This window comes from Gymnoscopelus braueri, assembly GCF_963280865.1.
Source record: "Gymnoscopelus braueri genome assembly, chromosome: 8".
NCBI lineage: Eukaryota > Metazoa > Chordata > Actinopteri > Myctophiformes > Myctophidae > Gymnoscopelus > Gymnoscopelus braueri.
In genome coordinates, this window is record NC_137609.1 from 8,909,410 (window position 1) to 8,934,409 (window position 25,000).

Genomic DNA, 25,000 nt, shown 5'->3' on the forward strand with positions numbered 1-25,000 from the left:
TTTATCTTCCTCTTTCACCAGGTATTTCACAAAGGCAGTGGTGGAAAGTAACCAAGTACATTTACTCAGTCGTTCAGAAGTAAGTGTGTGTGTGTCCACCTGGCTCTCATTGTGACTGCAATGCATTGTTCCCATCGTCGCCTCCCAGAGCCACCAGTCTGCCAGCTGGAATAGGCTCTATGCACAGCAGCCATATCGGAAAGAAATTGGGCCTCTTCCTTACTTCCGTCACAGGTTCTTTTACCAGTGATACTAATGAAAACTCCATTTAGTGTATCACACTGTGGTTCTCAAACGTTTTAAGCCATTCAATCCGGGAACGCATATACTGTGTCATTTTAGATGTGCAAAATTTTCTCTCTATATCCATAGATACTCGCTGTGACTCGGTGCAGCGCTATGAGCTTGTATATCAATTTTTTTTGAAAAATCTTGATAATTTATGCAAATCTTCGAATATATACATTTTTTCAGGCGAACATCATGAAAAAGTGTATGAACCACTGATATTATAGCAACATATGTTTTTTTTAGAAGACATGTGTAGAATCCCCCAGAAGCAAAGATTTGAGTTAAAAAATTCGCTTAAAAAATATATACATTCAAAGATTTGCACAAAATTTCACGATTTTTCAAAAATATTGCAGATCTACAAGCTCATAGCGCATCACTTCGTGCCACGCTGCGAACTTGTACATCTGTTATTTTTTAACGTTTTTGAAACATCTTTTGACATTTTGAGAACTACTGATTTAGAAGGCATTTTGTAGAATCGGTCTCGGGTCTTAAAGGGGAAGACCACTCATTTTCAACATTGAACTACAGTATACACTTTTGGCTGAGGGGGCGGAGCCAAAAGTACACCCTGCGTATGTCACTGATCACATGACCTCAATCAATTATAATTTTCTAGGCAACATAGAGGGGGGGGGACTTTTTTCTTATTTCCAACAGCTCCATGGTGTATTAAAGACATAGATCAATGTTGAAAATGAGTGGTCTACCCCTTTAATAGGTTCAAACCAGGTTATGGTGTTGCGTAACATAGTTTACAATATTGATTTGATGTTGTGAGATGTTCTACACCCGGCGGTGTTTGTCGTTTTTAGTCAAAGAGTGACTCACTAAAGCGATTCAACATGACTGTAAATGGCGAGGACACTTCAGTGACACTTCAAGGATTGATTATTCTCAGACTGTGACTGGCTTTGAAGAGGAGACGTTCTCTGAAGTACTTTAGGCAGCAAGATGAACATCAGGTTGAATGAAACAGGAAAACACATACAAACACACACACACACACACACACACACACACACACACACACACACACACACACACACACACACACACACACACACACACACACACACACACACACACACACACAGACACAGCCCTGTGAAAGGGATGCCGACCTTGAGCAGGTGAATGCTGAGGACATTTCTAGTGCATTTCAGTGACAATGCGAGGATATTCTGAGACTGTGACCGTCTTTTGAAGATGTTCTCTCTGATGTGTACGCTGTCGTGGAATTCTGGATCAATCGGTAATTGATGAGGCAATAATAGGAGTAGAGACGATATTCTAAGTGGTGGTGGTTATGCTTTAACCTATTAAGACCGGGAACGCATCTGTGTCATTTTAGATTTCTTTGGCTATTCAAAAACAGCAGATATACAAGCTCATAGGGCGGCACCGAGTGCCGCCCTATGAGCTTGTATATCTGCTATTTTTGAAAAAACTTGAACATTTGTGCAAATCTTTGAATATATATTTTTTTAAAGCGAACATGTGTAACTCAAATCTTTCCTTCTGGGGGTCCCTGGAACAAAACTATTTTGAGTTTTTTTTTTTTCAAAAAACAGTTTTTAGAATCGTCCTTAATGGTTTAATGCACATGATATTATGGGGAGACGTACGGTAGACACACAGATCTGACACAGATCGGTCGACGAGCACAGGGCTCAGACCGATAGTTATACCAGCTGCTACGAGGACAAGCTGAACCATAACAGACCCTAACCCTACCAAATATATCATGTCATAACATCATGTGTTATATAAGTACTATGAGTCAGTGGTTCCCAAACTGGGGGCCCGCACTGCCAGGGGGCTCCTTAGATTATTTAAAGGTTAGATATAAACAACCATAAAAAAACAATAACCTAATTCTTCCTCAACTCTGATGTACTTCTAGGTAGGAGAAGACGTCGCAGACGCCAGGAAGTGTGCGTGTGCGAGTCACGTGGCCACCATCGCCGAGTTCTTCCAGGTTGACACACTTTTACATTACTTTCTTCTTTATTTAATTGTGTTGCTGTCGGGCAGAAAGCTCTTATCTCCATGTTTTAACCTTCAGTTTTTTTGTAAATTAATGCTCCTACTTGATCATACTACAAGCGTCACACAAAAGCATCAAAAGTAGCACGAAACGCGTCTCGAAACACGGCGCAAAGTGGCGCATTTTGAGCTTGTAGAACTGGATATATGAGGTTTCCACCCGACAGAGACGATTTAAAGGTGTTCCACTCCGTTATTATATTACTGTGTAATGTCATTGTGTAGTGTTTGTGGGAACTGGGAACAACCACAGACACAATGTGCTTCTTTAAAATAACTCTCTCTCTCTCTCTCTCTCTCTCTCTCTCTCTCTCTCTCTCTCTCTCTCTCTCTCTCTCTCTCTCTCTCTCTCTCTCTCTCTCTCTCTTTTCTCTCTCTCTCTTTTTCTCTCTCTCTCTCTCTCTCTCTCTCTCTCTCTCTCTCTCTCTCTCTCTCTCTCTCTCTCTCTCTCTCTCTCTCTCTCTCTCTCAGGGAGTTAATATCATCATAAACGCCAGCAGCATGGAGGACATCGACCCGTCAGCGATTGGTCAACGCCTGACCAATGGGACCGCAGCAGGGGCCGTGGCCAGCCCTGTCCTCAGCCGCCTGAAGACAGATGAACAAGGAGTGAATGTGGTATGAACGCACACGCACACACACACACACACACACGCACACGCACACGCACACGCACACGCACACGCACGCACACACACACTGCGTATTGCTGTGTCACTGAAGGTCATTGTTAACATCTCAGTTCAAACACAATAGTTCTGTGTGTCTGTCTGCCGACACACACGCACGCGCACGCGCACGCGCACGTGCACACGCACAATGACAGGACGCATTGCTACAATGCTGAGTCATCAGGATGGTTGTTAGATGTTAGATGTTGTGTAATGGTTCAGAAAACGACCTTACAGAAGCCTCTACTATAGCACACTGTACAGTACAGTAATACTTCAACACACAGTGGTTGTCAAACACCTTCATGGTTCAGTGCCAGGGACCCCAACGAGATGATATTTGTCAGCATTTTTTTTCAAAGATAGCCGATCTAGACAGACAGAGAGATAATTGTTTTATTATGTATTTGACACTTGCTTATTTGGCAATGTAAACATAATGTTTTCTCATGACAAAGCTCCTTTGAACTGAACTGGACTGGACTGGACTGGACTGGACTGGACTGGACTGGACTGGACTGAATTAGAGGGAGGATGTCTCTGTCTAGATCAGCTATTTTCGAAATAGCTTAAAAATAAAACAGGGCTTAAAGGACCACTTTACCCATTTTCTTCATATAATTATAAGATGGCACCGTTTTTGGCACTATTCAGACAGAAATGTCCCCTCCTCCCTCCAAGGACACCTGGGGGTCCCTAGACCCCACTTTGCAGAACCGGTGCTTCACACAACACAGTGGTGTTTCATTTTGCAGTTTCAACTCATTGAGTTTCAAATCATTGAGACTCATGAGACTCTGTGTAGTTCTGCTTTGGCGAGCAAGGCACTAATCCTGCCAGAGGGTTGTGAGTTGTGATCCCCCTGTGGAGCGGGGCTGCTTAAATGATGATGTGATCATGTCCAGTCACGGGTCAGTGGTTGCGTAACCTATAAGTACACTATCTGTGTGTGTGTGTGTGTGTATGTGTATGTGTATGTGTATGTGTATGTGTATGTGTATGTGTGTGTGTGTGTGTGTGTGTGTATGTGTATGTGTGTGTGTGTGTGTGTGTGTGTGTGTGTGTGTGTGTGTGTGTGTGTGTGTGTGCTCGTGTGCGCGTTTATGACCTTGGAAGCACGTTTCAAGGGCAATTGTGGTTTTAGTTTCTCATCCTGATAACGCACGCACGCACGCACGCACGCACGCACGCACGCACGCACGCACGCACGCACGCACGCACGCACGCACGCGCACACGCACACACACTTGCTATTGACTAACAACATCCTCTTTGTCTGTCTGTCTGTCTGTCTGTCTCTCTCTCTCTCTCTCTCTCTCTCTCTCTCTCTCTCTCTCCAGGGTACTGTGTACGAGAAGACCAATGCTGAGATCGAAATGAAGAAAATCAATAGAGAGGAATTCTGGGAACAAGCCAAGGTACACAGACAGACAGACAGACAGACAGACAGACAGACAGACAGACAGACAGACAGACAGACACATAGAGAGACAGTGAAATAATATAGGTTCACGGCCCCACAGAAATAGATCCAATCCTATTTTAAAGCTTGCGTATGCGGGGCTTGCGTTAACCGTGTGCCTGGTGTAGCCGGTGTCATTGATATCAATTGGATCTTTCCTAACGCGCTGTACGTGCGCTGTAAATTCCACGCATACGTGCGCTTTGAAAAGCCTGGTGTAGTCCGGGCACAAGCATCCAATCGAAAGTCGATTGGATGTTACAGAGGATTGCATTGTTACGGAGAATCGTGCGGGTCCAGAGGAAGACGCTCAATGCATGCAGAGCACAATTAGGCCAATAACCTCTACTTTCTATTGTATTCGCTTTGGCAAGTATTTAATACCAATAATTGTCTCCGCCAGGCCAAAGGTGACACACACACTCCCTGGAGGCCAGAGCAGAACCTCTTCTGCCCCAAAGTTATCACATTGGCCTGTTATAGCGCCACCATGAGACAGATTTTAGCAAAACACATTTTTTGTTACTACTCCTACAGATTTAGTCCAAACCTCACACAAATTGGTATACATGATCTCCGTAGTCATGTGATCAAGACGTATCTGTCACATTTCTCATAAACATATTCCGTTTCGATTGACTATGATTGGCTTCCAAAGTTTGTGGGAGTGGCCTGTTTTTGCACAAAATGCCGACTAAAACTAAACTAGACTAAAAGTAAAACATTTCAGGTGACTAAAATATGACTAAAACTAAATGGAATTTTATTCAAAAGACTATGAATAAAACTAAATAAAAATGTGCTGTCAAAATCAACACTATTTTTGAATATCTCTGTATGTCTCTGTCTCTGTCTCTCTCTCTCTCTCTGTCTCTCTCTCTCTGTCTCTCTCCCCAGCGTGAGGAGGAGCTGCGTAAGGAGGACGAGAAGAAGAAGCTGGCGGAGGAGCGACAGCGTTTTGAGGAGGAGAGGATGGAGCTGGAGAGGAAGGAGCAGGAAGACAGAGAGAAGAGATACCGAGAGAGAGAACGACAGATAGAAGAGCACAGGTGAGCAGAGAGAGAGACAGTGAGAAACTTTAATTCTATCCTCAACAGGAAGTTGAGGAAGAATTAGTGTAACGGGTTGAGGAGGAGAGACAGGTGAGGAGGAGAGACAGGTGAGGAGGAGAGACAGGTACAAGCAGAAGCCAATTAGAGACCAGGGCTGGAAAATGTGTAATTTATTAAAGTTAATTAGGGCGCTCGGGTGTTGCAGTGGTAAAGTCCCTGCCCACCACAGCAGAGGTTGTGGGTTAGATTCCACCCTGGTGCATCCGGCTTTGTCAAGCGTATATGTGTCACGATTAGTTCAACTGGCGGACCCAGATGCAGACATAACACAAAATCTAAGTCCACGGTGTTTATTTAAACAAAGGATGAATTGGGGAGGTTGGTGGTGTTGGTTTGGAGTGGTCGATGGGTGCAGGCAGGCACGGCAGGCAGGCAGGCAGGCAGGCAGGCAAGGCAGGCAGGCAGGCAGGCAGGCAGGCAGGCAGGCAGGCAAGGCAGGTGAGGAAGGTCACTGTAGAACAGGAGAAAGGAGTGAGTCACGAGGAGTACAGAAAATACAGGTTGAGAAACTAACTAAGGCACTAGGACAATCTAGGACTGAATACAGTAGCTGGCAAAAAGCTGCCACACACGTGAGGTTGTGAAACGATCTTGCATCGTGCGGAGAGAAGACCATGGCTTCATAGACTGTGGAGGTGATGAGCCGATGGCAGGCAGGTGAGGTAGATGAGGGAACTGGTAACAGGTGTGCCAAGCTGGGAGCTGGAGCCAAGCCTACACACACGCCCACTCATAAAGACACAGACACCAACACATAGACAACACAAGGACACAGACAGCGACTGTGACAATATGAACACATTTGGCCCGTGTTTGGGTGAGGGAAGCCTGGGCGGGAGGAGGGTGATATCAACGCTGTCTAAAAAAAAAACAGAGTCATGTGACATCAAGTGCTATTAGTAGCATTCTTGTGTAGATGTCGTCTTCCAGGGACTTTTCCTGCTGTAGGCGAGACAAGACGATTGTATTTGTACTAGAAGTTCGGTTCAGTGGTGCTCCATTGTCCATGTGAAGGACCCCCAAAATATGTATTTGGCCGCGGACCCCCATCTCAAAATGTGTTGTTCCCCCCCAGAAGTACAGATCGGAGTTAAAAATGTTAGCTTTAAAACATATTTAAACATAAATTCAAAGATTTGCAAAAAAACATCCACACGTTTTTCAAAACATAGCAGATCTACAAGCTCATAGTGCACTCGTGCTATGAGCTTGTAGATCTGCTATTTTTGAATAGCCAAAGAAATGTTAAAATGACACAGATGCGTTCCTGGTCTTAATGGAGTAAAATGGGAGTTAGTACAGATATGTGGTGCATGCTGTACTATATGAGCATCCATCTCTCAGGCCTGTACTGCAGTACTGAGTACAATGAATATATAATGAGTATAATTAATGTATAATGAGTATAATGAATGTATAATGAATGTATAATAAGTTTAATGAATGTATAATGAGTATGAATGCATAATAAACATGTTAATGTACATGTGTTTAGGAAGAAGATGCTAGATGAAGAGGAGGCCAAAGAGAGACAGAGGAACATGCCTGCTATCGTAAGTTTAGGACTGTGTGTGTGTGTGTGTGTGTGTGTGTGTGTGTGTGTGTGTGTGTGTGTGTGTGTGTGTGTGTGTGTGTGTGTGTGTGTGTGTGTGTGTGTGTGTGTGTGTGTGTGTGTGTGTGTGTGTTCCATGTAAAAGTTCCTGTCAGATGAGGTGATGAATGATTCATGTGTCAGTTAATTAGTGTGCTCGCTGTTCGTGTTATCTTCTCCTTTTTAGTCATTCCACCCACTTCTTGAACTACTTCCACAGACTGTGAGCTCCAAACTCTAAGTCAAACTTTACAATATGCAGTGTTAAAGTCACTAGAGGTTCGGGCCGCTATGTGGCCCTCACATCTAGAGTGCGGGTATGCGGACCGAACACTGCCAATCCGACTGCCAATCCGAACGATATGTTATTGGCTATGTCAAAGTGCCGTGGCCGCGGTCCGCCCTCCCATTAGCCAATTTTAATATAGTATCTCTTTAAATGCCAGAGTTTTTCAGAAAAATGTCACGCCACTGCCAGTGAAAACAAGCGATTTTACTAACCTTTGAAAAATCATGGAATATTTTCCGTGATCACCGTCCTCACGGCGATCGCCTCATTACACGCACATTTGTCCGGTCGCGGTAATCCATTCCATAGTTATGGCCAGTTGAAGCTTGAGGCTTGTTTTCGCCAAAAACAACAGGAAGCAGAGAAAAAAATTCTTGTATAAATCCTGTAACACTACACAAAACCAGCTTCATTTCGCTGTGATCACGTGATTTCTGGGTGAACCACTGAAAACTCAAAATCTCGTCAAACTCATCAGTGGCAGGCTGCGCCATAGCAGAATCTGACGAGAAATCTCGTCAGTTGCAGGCAAAGAGTTGAGTGTAAATTTTTTTTTTAAACATATTTTTCTCTGGTATATTGTTCACAATAACCATTCCACATGAATGTGTTTTTGGCAACTTTCCCTAGACACTAAATTCCTTTTAGTTTTAACAGTAACAGTTTCTATTTGCACTTTGCACTTTAAATTGCACTTACATTCAAAGTTTATTTAATCTCAACTGCTTCATCTCTTCAGTGTATTTATATTTTAAAATTCCACTGAAACAAGAATTCTGTTCAAGTTTTTTTTAAAATATTTAGCAAGCTAACATCTATTCAACTGCTATTTCTACTGAACCAAATTATGCTTTAAAATATAGCTCTATAACTAATTCTATTCCAACATTTTGCACATTATGAAGGTCCAATCCTCTCCGATGCTTATCTCTACCATATCATATTATTTTCTCTAGCAGCTGCCTTCTCTTCACTCAGCGAGCCCACGCAGTTTCTCCAGGAACTGCTTTCTCTAGTTTAACATCCAACCTTCCTCCAGGGAATCTCCTACAATCATCTCTTGTGTTCCTGTGATCGAACCCAACCCGGCACAGCGTTTTATTGTGAATCTAAACCAGATGTGACTGTAAAAGTTTAAAAGGCAAAATGACGTTTCTATCAGGACTGCACATATTTTAACTTTCAGTTCATTCAAAGCCGTATAATTCAGTCAGATTCGGCCTGCTGACACAGAGCTAACAATAGAGTGAAATAGAATGGAACCCTTTAGTGTTCCCACATGTGAAAACTGCCCCTTGGTTGTAGTATTGTCAGTAGAGTTCTCAAATTCTACCAACCCTACCCGACTCGACCCGACTCGTATGCTAATTAGTCAGGCCAGGCCGAGCCTCGGGTACTGAGAATGCACACGGGCCCATCGTTAAGTGGTCAGATGGATGAGCCGCAACCACTTTTGAGATTTTCAAATGGGCCCTGATCCAGAAAAGATTGAGAATCACTGATCTATTTAGTGTGTGTGTGTGTGTGTGTGTGTGTGTGTGTGTGTGTGTGTGTGTGTGTGTGTGTGTGTGTGTGTGTGTGTGTGTGTGTGTGTGTGTGTGTGTGTGTGTGTGTGTGTGTGTGTGTGTGTGTGTGTGTGTGTGTGTGTGGCTGCGTGCCTGTGTGTGTACGTGTGTGTGTGTGTGTGTGTGTGCGTGCCTGTGTGTGTACGTGTGTTGCTGTATCAGAGCAGCCTGATCTCACACAATTTAGTATACATTGCACGGACCCAGTGCACGTCATTCCGTGCATAGTCGCCTAGAAAATCTGTGCATAATGTACGGGGAGTCCCACGGTGGGCGTAACCGGTTGCAACCCCCGGAAGCAGAGCAGTCCCCACAACAAAATTACGATTCTACGATTCTGTGCCTATCGGTACATAACTCAAACGGCGCTGAGTAGGCTCAAGCGAACGGCGCAACGTTCGGGACGGCAACTCCAGTTGCCGTGAGACTGCGCGCCTCTGAAATGGTTTAGTCAATGGGGGAGATGCGAGGCGGCTATGCACGGATTTTCGGATTTTCCAGTTGTCTATGCACGGAATGACACTCCGTGCAATGTATACTAAGTTGTGTGAGATCGGGTTGATCAGAGAGACGGCATCCGAGAGAGAGAGAGAGGCCAACCAAGTTGTTTCTACTCTCAGTTCTCTGTGTCTAAGTGAAGCATCGCTTCTGTTTTGTGTTTAATGAGAACTGTGTTGCTTTGTGGAGGAGTCATCTTGGGAGAGACACAGACTATCTCTATCTGATTAGGAAGGCAGTGGTTTCACAGCTGGGCGTTTGTTTCTTTATCCCAAGGAAACGTATGAAGGTCAGACCAGGAATTAGCATTGATAACGGTTACAGAGAAAATACTGTACCAGCATAATATGATTATAACATTTACAACAGAGCACATACTGTACTGTACTGTGCACCAGGCTGTGGTGGTGCCCAAACAACGGGTCGGGACACATTTGGGGTCGCAGATAAAAAAAAAATTACAGGTCGCGAGTAAATATTCCTTAGTTTTTTTTACGTTCCCTACAATTAAACATTCATACAGCATAATAGCACATATTGTAAAACATCACGCTCTGGCCTGTGTATTAACTAACAGAACTTAACAAGCACCATTAACCTATGGGCTCCCTGCTGGGTGTAATAATAATCAGTGGTGGAAAAATAACTCAAATGTTTTACTTAAGTAAAAGTATCAATACTGCAATGTAGAAGTACTCTGTTACAAGTAAAAGTCCGGAATTAAAAATTTACTTGGGTAAAAGTATAAAAGTATTTGCATCAAAATGTACTTAAAGTACTAAAAGTTAAAGTACTCATTATACAGAACGTCCCATTTCAAGTTTTCAAATGAATAAAAATCTTTTGAAAATAGCTGATCTACAAACATCGGCTATTTTCAAATGGCCGAAATGTATATAGGGCTGAAGTGGTTAATATATGTTTTGTAATAATAATCAAAATCTACAAAGTAACTAGTAACTAAAGTTTTTCAAATAATTGGAGTAAAAGCACAATATTTACCTCTAAGATGTAGTGGAGTAGAAGTAAAAGTATTGAAAATTGGAAATACTCAAGTAAAGTACAAATACCTCAAAATTGTACTTAATTACAGCACTTGAGTACCTAGTTACGTTCCACCACTGATAATAATAATATAATAAAATAGTTCCTCTCTAGTTCCTCTCTGAGAGCATCTATTATAAGAGTTATTCCATAACTTTCTCTCTCAATCCCTAATTATAGGGATAAATACAGACAATACAAGACAATACTCGACAAGACAATACAATGTGTTAACTGTGTGTAGTCCATGGGTATATGTGTGTATGTACATGTTTACAGTCAGAGTAATAGATTACATTGTTGGTGTTCAGAGGGGTAGTTAGTCACCAGTTGAGCTCAGTGGTGGGATTCCAGAGGTGCTGTCGCCCCCTGATGGCAGATTAATGTAATATCCTTTATTTGGCCATTTCACAGAAGTTAGTTTAGCAGAGACAGATAATTATGCTACATTACATTACATACTGCACAGCAGATATCTATTAGCAGATATCTATTAGAACCATTTATTTGACCACTTTAATTATGGTCACATGTGTACATTATGAGCTGGTAGATCGTCTCTTTTCCACTATTTGTCATACAACGAAATATGTAGGGCTTTGTGGTTAAATGTAGCCTACAGTACATACAGTAGGCTACACATAGGCAAGACTCAGAGTGGCCAGATTTGGGGGATTCAGTGCCTCAGTAGTTCCCAAACTGGAGGTCGGGACCCCCAGGGGGGTCCCCAAATTATTTGGGGGGGGGGGTCCCCAGATGATAAGCTTAATTTTCTCCCTCAACAGTAAGGGGGCTTTTCTGCGCCTGGACCCACAATTTAAGGACTTTTAAGCCCTTTTTAATACCAAATTGGCTGAAAGTTGGGATTCCTTGAACCTAGATCAATGTTTGCAGGTCTTTCATTAATTACATATTGTAAACGCTCTCTGTCTCTGTTTCTTTTTCTCTCTGTCTCTGTCTCTGTCTCTGTCTCTCTCTCTCTCTCTCTCTCTCTCTCTCTCTCTCTCTCTCTCTCTCTCTCTCTCTCTCTCTCTCTCTCTCTCTCTCTCTCTCTGTCTCTGTGTGTACTCTCTCTCTCTCTCTCTCTCTCTCTCTCTCTCTCTCTCTCTCTCTCTCTCTCTCTCTCTCTCTCTGTCTCTGTGTGTGTCTCTCTCTCTCTCTGTCTGTCTCTCTCTCTCTCTCTCTCTCTCTCTCTCTCTCTCTCTCTCTCTCTCTCTCTCTCTCTGTCTGTCTCTCAGGTAACAGAGCTGAGTGGTGATGATCTGAACGGAGAAACCGAAGGAGACAGAGGTGGAGGTGAGTCAACAGTCAGAAATAAATAAGAAATACATAAGTTAAATAAAGTGTGTATGACGACTGAATGAATCATGTAGAGATGATTCCTGGTGTTGACCCGTATATATATATACACACTGTAGACAGTGTTAAGTGTGTCACCGTGGCAACAGAATTACCTCCAGGCCCTGGTTCTGTGTTAGTGGGACAGACAGGAACCGCACTGTGTCTCCATGGAGATATTTATAACACTGAGAGAGAGAGAGAGAGAGAGAGAGAGGGAGAGAGGGAGAGGGAGAGGGAGAGGGAGGGAGAGAGAGAGAGAGAGAGAGAGAGAGAGAGGGGAGAGGGAGAGGGAGAGGGAGAGGGAGAGGGAGAGAGAGAGAGAGAGAGAGAGATGAGAAACAGGCAGTGGTGGAAAAAATACTCAAATTTGTTACTTAAGTAAAAATATGAATACTCCAATGTAGAAATACTCTGTTACAAGTAAATGTCCAATGTTCAAAATTTACTTGAGTAAAAGTACCAAAGTATTGGTATCAAAATGTACTTAAAGTACCAAAGTTAAAGTAGCCTACTAAAATGTTTGAAAATAGCAGATCTACAAGCTCACAACGCGTCGCATTGAGCTTGTACACCTGCTATTTTCAAATAGCCTACGTATAAAAATTAAAGTGGTTAATGTGTGTTTTATAATATAATAATTTATATCTGCAAAGTAACTAGTAACTAAAGTTTTCAAATAATTGTAGTGGAGTAAAAGTACAATATTTGCCTCTGAGATGTAGTGGAGTAGAAGTAGAAGTACTGAAAACTAGAAATACTCCAGTAAAGTATCTCAAAATTGTAAGTACTAGTACTTAAGTAAATGTACTGTAGTTACTTTCCATCACTGGAAACGGGGTTGTTTATGGAATCAGATTTCTACTTGCACTAGCTTCCTCTATCATCTCATTGTGTGTGTGTGTGTGTGTGTGCGTGTGGGTGCGTGTGTTTGTGTGTGTGTGTGTGTGTTTGTGCATGTGTGCGCATGTGTGCGTGTGTGCTTGTGCATGCGCGTGCGTGTGTGTGTGTGAACAGGAGGCTAAGGCCATCATAGCCCAGAGGTCGGGGAATCCTCGTGAGTTTTTCAAGCTGAAGGAGAGAGCCATGACCGTCAGTGTGGACTCCTCACCCGTCTCCATACACAGGACTGGTAAGCAACTATACAGCATGGAGTCAATAGAAAAAAGATCAAAGTCGAAACACCCAACAATTGCCGGGGTGCACGGCTCACGAAGACTCACGATAAGAAAATAATAGCCAGCACTGCAAAGTCCTTCTGGCACGGGATAGTTCACCCAAAAAACTACTTATTTTCTATCAATTACACACCCCATGAAGCCTTGAGTTCATGGGAGATTTGTTTGTTTTTGTCGCATTCCTAAGCCAATAATTTGATGACCAGCGGAAAGATGCTAATGTCTCTGGTAGGAGACTCAAAGTTGACACTTTGTGTCTCCTACCGGAACTACCGCCGGTCATCAAATTATTGGCTTAGGAATTCGACAAAAGAAAATACAAAAATCAAAAATACAAAAATACAAAAAATACAAAAATCAAGTTGTTTTTGGGTGAAAATGTGGGTTCATCTAAATCAGTATATTTGTAACATTCTAAAACATTTTGTTTAACTTCATTTTGTGTCTGACATTCTACATACTGTTTATGTCATCTGAGACGTGTCAATCCATACTGTAATTCCCCCTTCATGTGTTGTGAGTTACAAACTACACACAGGTCTGCATAAAAATGGACCTACACTTACTGATTTTAGTGATTTAATAGGGTTTTGCTGTGTAGGAGAGGTTAACACAAACTGCATCCACACACACACACACACGCGCGTACACACGCACACGCGCGCATGCGCGCACACACACACACACACACACACACACACACACACACACACACACACACACACACACACACACACACACACACACACACACACACACACACACACACACACACACACACACACACACGCGCGCGCAATCAAGCTCATGTTCGAGCCTTTAGTTTTTGTGTCCCAACAGGGATGTTTGGCTTGCTGCAAGAAACAAAACGCACAACACATGCACGCAGCAGACACAATACACAGGAAAACCTAGAAGACACGATCAGTACAGGACGTAATTAAATGAACATGAGCTCAAGGCCAGGAGATGAGTAAGTAAGCAGGAACCTGGAGACTCTTATCGCTTCCAGCCGAGCAGGTTAACGATAATGACAACTTCAGTGTGATTTAATCTCATGTAACTCAAGTCCTATAGCTGCTTCTCAAGAAGTGCCAGCGGTCCCACATAAGAGAAGATAGCTGAAAAATTAAATAAGGCTTAAATGTTTAAATGTTTAAATGTTTAAATGTTCCTCATTTTGCTGGGGACCCCCAGCTGAAATCCCCCCAAGGACATATGTCGTTTGAGAACCATTTCTCTAGACTTTCTCACAATTTCTCACAATCGTTGCGGTTGGTCTGCTGGAAAGCAATGATGTAATTTGCTTCTTGGTAACTGTTTAAATCTCATACTGACTGATTTTCACTATTCAATTACCCTTTAACCTAGCTCTGTTACAGAAGGCTAATGAGGAGTGTCTATCTCCTCCGCCTACAGTATCCATCTGTTAGATTGGCAACTACATTTGCCAGTCAGTACAGTTAGAGACCTGCTATGTCATCTCCTTCCCTGTACCTATTTACAGTATTTCTTTATCTCCTACTTTGATTCGTGGGCATACAGAATGAACTCTTCAGTTCACAACTTATTTTTGGGCTTATACAGCTTCAGGGTTGTGGCTTCTGTCGTTGCTGATCGACTTTTGAAACTCACATTGAAGTTGAATTCAGAGTGCTGGAGTGAAGGACTTTTGGCCAAAAATAGCCATGTCATCGAATGTCCGCCTCAGAATAGGGATGCTAAGGGTTCATATGGCTCCTATGGACGGCCATAGCTGATTGGTTAGAGAGCCCGCCTGGAAAGCTGAAAGTCCCAGCCAGGTTAGATTCCAGGCCTTAGCAATACGTCGAAGTGTCCCTGAGCACAACACGTAACCGCTAACTGCTGCCCGAGCGCCGTAGAATGGCGCTCACCGCTAGGATACCCATCTTATAACAGTAGTTATAGGATGGGTAAATGCAGGGGACAAATATCACAAACAGTGAGAAAACATTATTATTAGTATTATGGTTAAATATAAGATGTAACAAAAGCTAGCACTGTGAGACACATCCCCTGTGTCAACCTAACGGTTGTATCTTGGTGAGTAAGTAAGAGTAAGAGTCTGGCGACCTGACTGGCACCCCAGCAACTGTAAGGCAAACCGTTCCAGATTAACAAGCCTCTCTGTGGGTCAACCTTAACCCTGCAAGCGTTTTGTAAGTCCCTGACGTAGACTCTCTCTCAGTCCTTAGCTCTAGCAGACCTCAGCAGCAAGCCAACAGGCTAGAACAGCCAAATCCTCCAGCTGTACCTTTTGTCCACACAGACTTAACATGAACTTGGACTAGAAACACTGTGTATTTGCTTGGTTGTAACAGAGGCAGTGGCAGTTTGATTTACATCCATACGTAACAAAAACTACCTAGAATTAAGTGCTGAGACTTCAAGCTAAACAAAGCTCTCATATTTCTACTGACTCTGCATGCTCTGTCTGCATATCACGCTAACCAGTATTTTACCCTGTCTTTCTTTCTTTCTTTCTTTCCTTCTTCCTTTCTTTCTTTTTCTTTCTTTCCATCCTCCTGGGGGCGGTTCTGTCTTTTTTTTTTAATATATATATTTTTTACCATGTCCATCTGTTGTTTTTTGTCTCCATCTTCATCCATCCTTCTTCATAAATTCTTCACTTTCTTTCATTCGTCCGTCCACTCCATTCATCCCTTTCTTTCTCTTCTGGTTCTGGAACATTCTGACTCCACTAATGGCCTTCTATGGGACCACTCACTTCTCCCATAATCCTTTTCACTTTCCTCTGGGGCGGGGGGGGTCAATTGCCTGTGCCTTGACTTCCTGTCCTCTCCTATTTTCCGCTCTTTCTGTCTTCTGTCTGTCCGTCTGTCCGTCCGTCTGTCTTTCTTATACGTCTTCCCTGCACGTCCGTCTCTTTCTACGTCTACATCTACCTGTGTGTGACTGTGTGTGTGTGTGTCTGTGTGTACATGTACATATCCATGTGTGTGTGTGTGTGTGTGTTGTCCTCGGGGGCCCCCCCCTCCGTCCCGTCTCTTGTCCACACACCACCAGGACGTTTGGACAGTCCCTTCTTGCGGCAGCAGCACAGCCCCACCACCAGCGACCCCACCAGCAGCGACCCCATCAGTTCTTCTCCTTCTCCTCACCCCAAATCGCGGGGTGGTGGCGGCAGCATGTCCCCCCTTCGCACCCCGCGCCCCGCACGGACGCAGCAGCCCCCCTGGGCCGCAAGCGGTAGGTAAAACAGACCCTGAGAGGCTGAGCGGCAGCAGGGAAACAGTTGGAAAGAACAATGAACTGGAATTTAGAGAGACGGCAGAGAGACAGAAGAGACGGGCTCAGGAACGTACCACTATGAACGTGTACTTAAAGGGACTCTCTTAAGCCATTAACACCGGGAAAGCATCTGTGTCATTTTTTATTTCTTTAGCTGCGCTACGAGCTTGTAGATCTGCTATTTTTGAAAGATCGTGAAAATGTTTGCAAATCTTTGAATATATATATATACGTTTTTTAATGTGAACATTTTTAACTCAAATCTTTGCTTCTGGGGCGTCCCTGGAACAAAATATTTTGAGATGGGGGTCCGCACTCGGTGCCGCGCTATGAGCTTGTATATCTGCTATTTCTGGATAGCCCAAATAAATCAGAAAAATGACACAGATGCTTTCCCGGTCTTCATGGGTTAAAAAAACAGGTGCTTTCCCCGTGTGGCAAGACGGGCCGATGCGAGCCAATGAGAATGCCGATCAGGCTACACACACAACACAGTGTGTGTGTAGCCTGGTAAATCATCCCGATCGCGTGAATTCACATTATCATGTGTCTTCTGCAGACCAGGTCCGGCCCCCAAAGAAGCGCTGGGTGGGCGTTTTGCAGAAACCAAAAAGTGGAAGAGCCAATCGGCGTCTGTGCTTATGGTTGACAGACAGACGCCGATTGGCTCTTGGATTGGTCTGCATAAGACACATGATAATAATGTGGGATGGTTCACCAGGCTACTGTGTGTGTGTGTGTGTGTGTGTGTGTGTGTGTGTGTGTGTGTGTGTGTGTGTGTGTGTGTGTGTGTGTGTGTGTGTGTGTGTGTGTGTGTGTGTGTGTGTGTGTGTGTGTGTGTGTGTGTGTGTGTGTGTGTGTGTGTGTGTGTGTGTGTGTGTGTGTGATGCAGGATGATAAGGGGCGGTCCCCCCAGGGCGAAACACCAGTTTTTTTTAGGGAGTCCCGTGTATACTACTTCTTGTTGGAACCTCTCGGTTCTCATCTTGTTCAACCACCGACCGAAACCGACACTCCCCTGCGTCACCACCCACCCACCCACCCCCCCAACCCCAACCAGTGTTGATTTCGTCGACTAAAACTATGACGAAAAATGTTCGTCGGCTACCTTTTTTCACTGACGAAAACTTACGAAACTGACGAAAAAACTAAGCTATGATGACCAAGACTAAATATATTGACAATTTCGTCAACAAAATAAAAACTAGACTAAAATGTTAGGGAGGGATTAGTGGAGAAGGGATCCAGTAGAACTGAAAGACAAGTCATTTTATATTATAGTCAGGTGTTGCGCTCTGAAAATACTGTAGCAGATCTACAAGATCGTAGATCTGAGCTTGTAGATTGTCTATTCTCAGCATGCAACCAAGTGTAAAATCAGCCATTACGACGCCATCAAGGCACAGACTAAATCTACAGTTGATTTAGTAATAATCTTATGATATTTAGTCTCACAGTAAAACATTTCAGATGACTAAAATATGACTGAAACTAAATGGAATTTGATTCAGAAGACTATGACTAAAACGGAATAAAAAATGTGCAGTCAAAATCAACACTAACCCCAACCCCACACCTCCCTGCTCACATCCAGCAAAGCCAACCAACCCCCACCTACCTCTACCTCGTCCGCTCCACCCGCAACACCCACCACCACCACCACCACTACTCACCCCCCCATGATCCAATTCAATCCAGAACCCCTCCTGATCTAGCCACGGACAAGACTGTCAGAGATCGTTTTTTGTTGATTCTGACATTTTGTATTATCTCTGTCAGTCTTGGTCAACCACCCCCAATAACCACCACTGGAAGCTCCATATTTCATCATACTGTTTGTATTGTTGTGGTCTTTTTTTTTGCTGTTTTGTTGTGGGTCTTCGTAGTTTGACATTACATGGCAGAAACATGTATAGGTTTTTTTTTCTGCAACATCTCGTGTTATTGTTACATTTTGAGAACTACGGATGGAAATTTGCATCCTTTGCTAATGGTGTGTTCACCCTGGCAGATACGAAAGATACAAAGATACAAAGCTACACAGCATATTTGTAAGCTTTTTAGCTGAAGCTGAAACCATCTCAACTTTGTTGTGACTTTTGGAGCGGCAACAACGTCAGATGTAGCTTTGCATCTTCATGTCGCTGGCTTCCTTTGAAAATTAATGGTTGACTGTAGCTTTTAGGGGTGTAACGATTTTGACAGCGATACGATACGCATCACGATACATGGTTGGCGATACAATACATGGATGATATTGGTTCATTCATGGCGATACGATATGATTCAATGATTTAAAATCGATACAGTAACTATTTAGCAAAAAATATATATCTGTGTGAAACGAATGGAGAGTGCAGGGTTTTTTTAAGGGGAAAATTTATTATTATGGATATAAATAAGTAAACACTGTGATTCTCTGGCAAATACATGGACATTGTATTTGTACACATATGGACAAACCCGCACCTTGACATGAACACAGAGAATACACACATTTATCGATAAACCAAGTGTAGCGGTATGTAATGGGAAAGTAATTAAACCCCACTTTCTCTTTTTTTCTTCTTAAAATTGCTAAATACAACGCAAGTACTTAGTATTGTAAAGTTGATTATTTGCATTGCAAAACGATTCGATACGTTTATTTGCATTGCAAAACGATTCGATACGATACAAAGTAAAACGATACGATATTTAGCTGTTTGCATATTGATATAGTAGATTGTTGAAATTTTTAATCGCTGCATTGATGCAGTTACTGTATCGTTACACCTCTAGTAGCTTTGTATGTGCCAGTATGAACGCAGCATAACTCCTAACGTTATTTACACTGCATTCCAACTCTACTGCTGTAGTTTTGTTGCTGTGTTCATTAATATGTACTGTCCCCCGTCCAAATAAACAAATAAAGAGTAAAGATGTTTTACCCATCAAAATAGACTGATTGTGTTCTGAAATATTCCGTATTGTTCAATAAAGAGGTGTTTTAACCCTGTCTGGGCCTAGATTTTCACTGTATTTTTTTCCACATACACGCAAAGGAAATTAAGAAATACATTGCAATTCAGGCCCAGATGGGATTAAAACACCTCTTTATTGAACTGAGCTCTCAGTGGATATTGGGGTGGTTGACCAAGGCCGACAGAGATGGCACAATCGAAAAGAATAGAAAGTGTCATTCTTTTCCGAGGCTATACCTCCTGATCCACCGTCACCTGGCCAACACAAATGACACAGCGCTCCCCAAGAACCACCACACCTCACCTCACCTGCCACCACCCTACCCTCTTCTGACACACCACTGCATTATACTTTCATCTCTTCAGTTGAGATGAAACGATGATTTTAACCCCCACATTCCTATGGCTATAGCTTGTACATCTGCTATTTTCAAATAGCCAAAGTATATATAAGGCTAAAGTGGTTAATGCATGTTTTGTAATAATAATCTAAATCTACAAAGTAACTAGTAACTCAAGTTTTCAAATAATTGTAGTGGAGTAAAAGTACAATATTTGCCTCTGAGATGTAGTGGAGTAGAAGTGAAAGTACTGAAAATTGGAAATGCTCCAGTAATGTGAAAGTACCTCAAAATTGTACTTGAGTACAATACTTGCGTAAATGTACTTAGTTACTTTACACCACTGCAGTGCAGCAGTTGTTCTCTAGTCTCTCTCTGTGTTCTCAGACTTTTTCATGTCGAGGAACTCCACATTAATATGTATTTTACCACAGACCCTTCTGAACATATTTTCCCCTGGGGCCCCCATACAAGATATGTGTTGTTAAAGTGTTTAAAAGTTATAAGAAATGTTTCAGAAATGTTCAGCGGATCTACAAGAAGAAGCCACAATTACAACAACACCAACCACCTCCATCTCAGTTTAGAAAGCTGTGCCTCTTTTCCACAAAGCCCCTGTTTACAAACCCCAGATCTTTCCCCCGTCTGTCTCAGTGTCTCATCTACAGCTTTATTTACACTCCATGGCATGGTGGTGTTGCTTACCAACGAGAACAGATCTCTACAAATAGGGCTGTCACGATTCCAAATTTAAGTTGACAATTAATTGTCACTCAAACAATTGCGATTAACGATTTCATTGTGTGTTTGACATTGAACATTGGAACATGTGAATAAAATAATACATTTCTTGGCTTTTAGGCTTCGTAATCAAAAATTGCACAGGGCAAAAATAACGTAAATATACAAAGACAGACATATTTAATAATTTTATACATGTAAAAATAGCAGATCTACAAGCTTACAACACGTCACGAAGTGAGGCGTCGTATGCTTGTAGATCGGCTATTTCTGCTTTTTTTTATAAATTTGAAAACATGTTGAACATTTTTCACGATGGAAATGATAATGACGATTATGACGATTATTCGAAAAACTATTGCAATTAGACGATTGTGTAATAATTGTGACAGGCTCATCTACAAAACAGATCTGTTCTTTTTGGCCAGCGACACCGGCCGGCCTATACTATGGAGGCTTAACCATTAGCTTGTTCACTGCTAGCAACCGCCTCCTCCTCCTCCTTGCTAATGAGCTAACAAGCTAACAGCAACCTAGCATATTATCCTGCTAACGTAGCTTAACGTAACTAACGTGACGTGTGTTATCCTCTGTGGTTGTAACGGTGAAGTCTCTCGTCCATTTGTGTGACTTGTTTGTCGAAGTTCCTTTTTAGTGTTGTTTTTTTTTCTTTGCGGCTGTGTTGACTCACTGTACAGTTTTTAGTGTTTTAAATGTTTTAATTGTTTTAAGTTTAATTGTTTTAGTTAAAGTCATACAGTGTCACTTTTTTAATTATGATTTAACATTTTACTGGTATATTAACATTGCACAAAAATGTGTTTTTGACACCTTCTCAAAACACAATTTAACACTATTTTTATTTGGGGGGTGTCTGCCCCCCGACACTCCCTCAAGCCAAATGTACCGGAAAAGTATTTATCTATGTATATCACAGTTGATAAATACAGTTTCTGACGTTGTGTGTATTCCAAATGATCTATTTACTCGGACCCAACAGCATTATTTTTTCAGCGTTCCTTCCGTATAGACAAACGCTGTAATGGCTAATGTAGCTACAAGAGGTGTTGCCAAAAAGACTTGCTAAAGTGAACGTTACACTGTATGACCTAACTGGTGGCCACTAAATGGTTATTCCCCCCCCCCCCCCATTGTTTTAAGTTGTAAAATAATGTTCTGTTTTCTCAGGGGACGAGGACACCTGACTTTAACTTGGCTATTCAACACCTGTGTTCTTCCTAGTACGGTTGATTCTCAGCCGTTTTAATTGAAGGGACCCCCTGTTTAAACTGCATTATTAGCAGTGCAGGATTAACGGAAGGGCTTTAGGTATACTGAAGCACAGAGCACCAACCTTGGGGGGGCACCAAACGGCGGGGAGAAAGTGAAAGAAGACTCAACTATCGCCGAAAAGCGCCGACATTTAGAAGCAGCGGCTGCTGAAGGCGAAATGCGCCGGTGAAGCTCACATTTTTAAACAGGTCGTAGCACCAGGCACCACGAAGGGTTAGTCCGGCCCTGATTATTAGGCCCCACGGAAGGACCCCCAATTTGATGCGATGTTTTATCTCTGGTACCCCAATCTTACACTGTAAACTCATCAGTGTTTATTCAACTGTGAGCGAACCGTTGTGAGCTTGTAGATCGGCTCTTTTATTTTACAATCGATTTAATCGATTGGTTCGATTAACTGTTGCAGCCCTGATTGATACAACAATCTGTTTCAACATCTCACTCTCTTTCTCTCCCCTCTTAAATCCTCCTGATGACACACACACACACACATGCACACGCACACGCACACGCACACGCACACACGCTGCTGCACCGTCTCCTCTCAACCAACCTGTGAGTGTGTGTTATGTTTTCTTGCCGATATTAAGCCGTCTGTAGTGTTACCGTAGTAACCTGGCCTGTGTTGATGCACACGCCCCCCGTCCCTCCAAGCCGTGGGGTTTTGTGTTTGACATTCTATGGATCTGTGACGTCATCATCTGGCCGACCTCATTGAACTTTGACCTTTTGTGTGTGGAGTGTGAAGTGTGAAGTGTCCTGCATGCGCTGCTCTCAGGGGCAGAACAAGTACTTTTTACTCGAGTAAAAGTTGAAATACCACAATGTAGAAATCCTCTGTTACAAAGTAAAAGTCGGCATAATCTTTTTTACTTGAGTAAAAATACTAAATAAGTACTCATTATGCCAAATGGCCCATTTCACGCGTGTCCCACCCAGGTGGTGTTTTCAACAATGTCCCATTTCTGTTTGGCTCTCTGGTGGCGGATCATTCGCAGAGTCAGTGGATGGAAACCAACCGGCTCAATCTGGTTCCTTTTAACAGTGAAAAAAACAACCTTTTGTCCTCTCTGAAGTGAATGAATGAATGAATGGATGTCTTTATTGCAGACTTACGGTCCATAGAAAACATACAATGGAACATAAATAAAAACAGTCCAAATGAACCTCATTTGAAACAGGCCCATTTAGGACCATTTTAAATACAGGCTTTTTAAGCCAATGTCTCCTGGCTTAGAGGAGTGTGTAGTGCAGCTCTTAGTTCATAAACAGGGGTTTCTCCCCGTCTTTCCAGCTCCTAAATAAACAGAAAATACATTTTCAGGCTTGGAAAAGAGAACTAGGTGGACAAACAAAGTGAAATTAGAAGTGATGAAACAAAGAAATGAGCGGACAAAATCACACCCAGCCCCCTTAAAGTCTGGTATATCTAAACAGGTCAAACTGAGAAAAGTCCTTGAGAAAATTAAAGCCGCTGTTCCTTTAAATGTAAATGTCTGCATCACAATTTAGAAGTTAAACTATTTTCCCATCTGAGCTGAAGTTGGCCGACTCTGTATCAGCTTGAACCTTCCAGTTCAAACAGAAACTCCAGCCAAGCGAAACTCTGTCCTGCTGTAACAAGGTCTTACATTTGGATTTGTGGCCGATCAAATGTTTTTTCATTTGTGCCAGCTCAGCGGCCTTGTGGTTAGTGTCAGCCCTGAGATTGGGAGGTTGGGGTTCGATCCCCGACCGGGTCATACCAAAGACTATCCACAAGTTTCCTAGGGAATTATGGGCATCACTTCCTGTCGATTCGATCCTTGATATCTGATCAAATTGTCAGGAAGTGATGCCCTTAATTCCCTTGGAAACTTGTGTATAGAAAAGGGACCCTGCACCTCTCTGCTTGGCACTTATCATCAAGGGTTGGATTGGGGGGTAAGTCCCTGTGACATATAGAGTCATGTCCATGTACTTGTATGTCAAGACGCTTCATGCTACAGGAGAGAGGCTCTTACCCTATGGGCTACATGGCTCGGCAAGGCTTTCTTACTTTAAAAGCCACTTTAGTACACTGCATGTTACTGGCTGAACTCGACTCCATAGTCAGGTGGCTTAGCAAAAATTACCGATACGAAGCGGATAAAAGCTCTGGACTACCACCACTCTACTGGAACCAAAATGTGCTAATCTATACTCTACTGATCAGTGATCAATACTGATTGGCCCACCAAAGCGTTGCCAACGTACAGCATGATGTCATTCATGCGTCAGTGCTGTGAGTCCTGTCATTTCAACATCTGTGTCTCCATGGTCATACGTGATGCACAGATATATTCACATATCCATGATTTCGTGCTTTCACCGATCGTGTCTGGTGTTATTATTATTAAGTAGTTGTATTGATTTCTGCCTTGCAAAGCCACAGAGTCACTGTATGAACAGCAGAACCGAGATTAAAAAAGACTGAAGATGATCTTCTGTCACACCAATAAATATATTGTAAAGTAGCGTTAATGTATGCTGACATTATATATCATTTAAACCCTAGCTATGACCTTTAACGTTTTAAAATATGCCAAACGAGTTATGCTGCTGTTTATCTTTGTACGGTAGAAATGTCACATTGTCATGATGTGTGTAACTCACTTAGAGAATAGTTTGATCACTAACCATTTAATGTGTGGTAATAACTCATGCTGTTCAGGCCATGGTAGTAACTAACCCATGCTTTTCAGGGCGTGGTAATAACCACACCCATAGAGAACCCAAGTTTGACATCACTGCCACTAGAGGCCGCTATCACACTGGGTCACACAGTTATTTTTTCCATTGAAAATACCCTGATACTAACCCTGAGCCAATTACTCTGATTTTATACCAAAACCATATCAAATAATAATATAAACTCCAAAACAACTCTCACAGTGTAATCACTGACGAGTTTTTCTCCTGTTAAGATTGGTCTCCTATCAATTTCAATGGGTCAAATATTTAGTGATTTGTTCGGGTGTATTCTTAAGTATTGTAAGTATTCCTTTTAAGCCGTATATATGGCTTAAGTATATAAGCACGACTTGTATACAGCTTACATGGTTTGATTGTTTTTGCAAATCGAACCCTGATTTCAGTTTTTGTATCAACAAGTAAGTATATCTAATTATATAAATCCCAAAAGCTATTCACTCTCCACATTGGTACCAACAAAGGTTTTGGTAAAAGAAGAGATAAACGTCATCAACATTTTTGTTTCGCAACTGAACATTTATTCAATACATCCTGTCGTATGGTGTGTGTTGTTCTCTATATGTAT

The 25,000-nt window shown here is 42.5% G+C and overlaps 1 protein-coding gene across 1 annotated transcript in view; it reads left to right on the forward strand.

Annotated features, from left to right (window-relative positions):
• dbn1 (drebrin 1) overlaps positions 1–25,000 on the forward strand; it is a 98,078-nt gene that overhangs the window by 69,106 nt on the left and 3,972 nt on the right. The window contains 8 exon segments of the mRNA XM_080435281.1: positions 2,201–2,275; positions 2,815–2,961; positions 4,355–4,432; positions 5,374–5,525; positions 7,084–7,141; positions 11,814–11,840; positions 11,842–11,871; positions 12,931–13,045. Of these exon segments, the coding sequence (XP_080291407.1) occupies positions 2,201–2,275; positions 2,815–2,961; positions 4,355–4,432; positions 5,374–5,525; positions 7,084–7,141; positions 11,814–11,840; positions 11,842–11,871; positions 12,931–13,045 (682 nt within the window).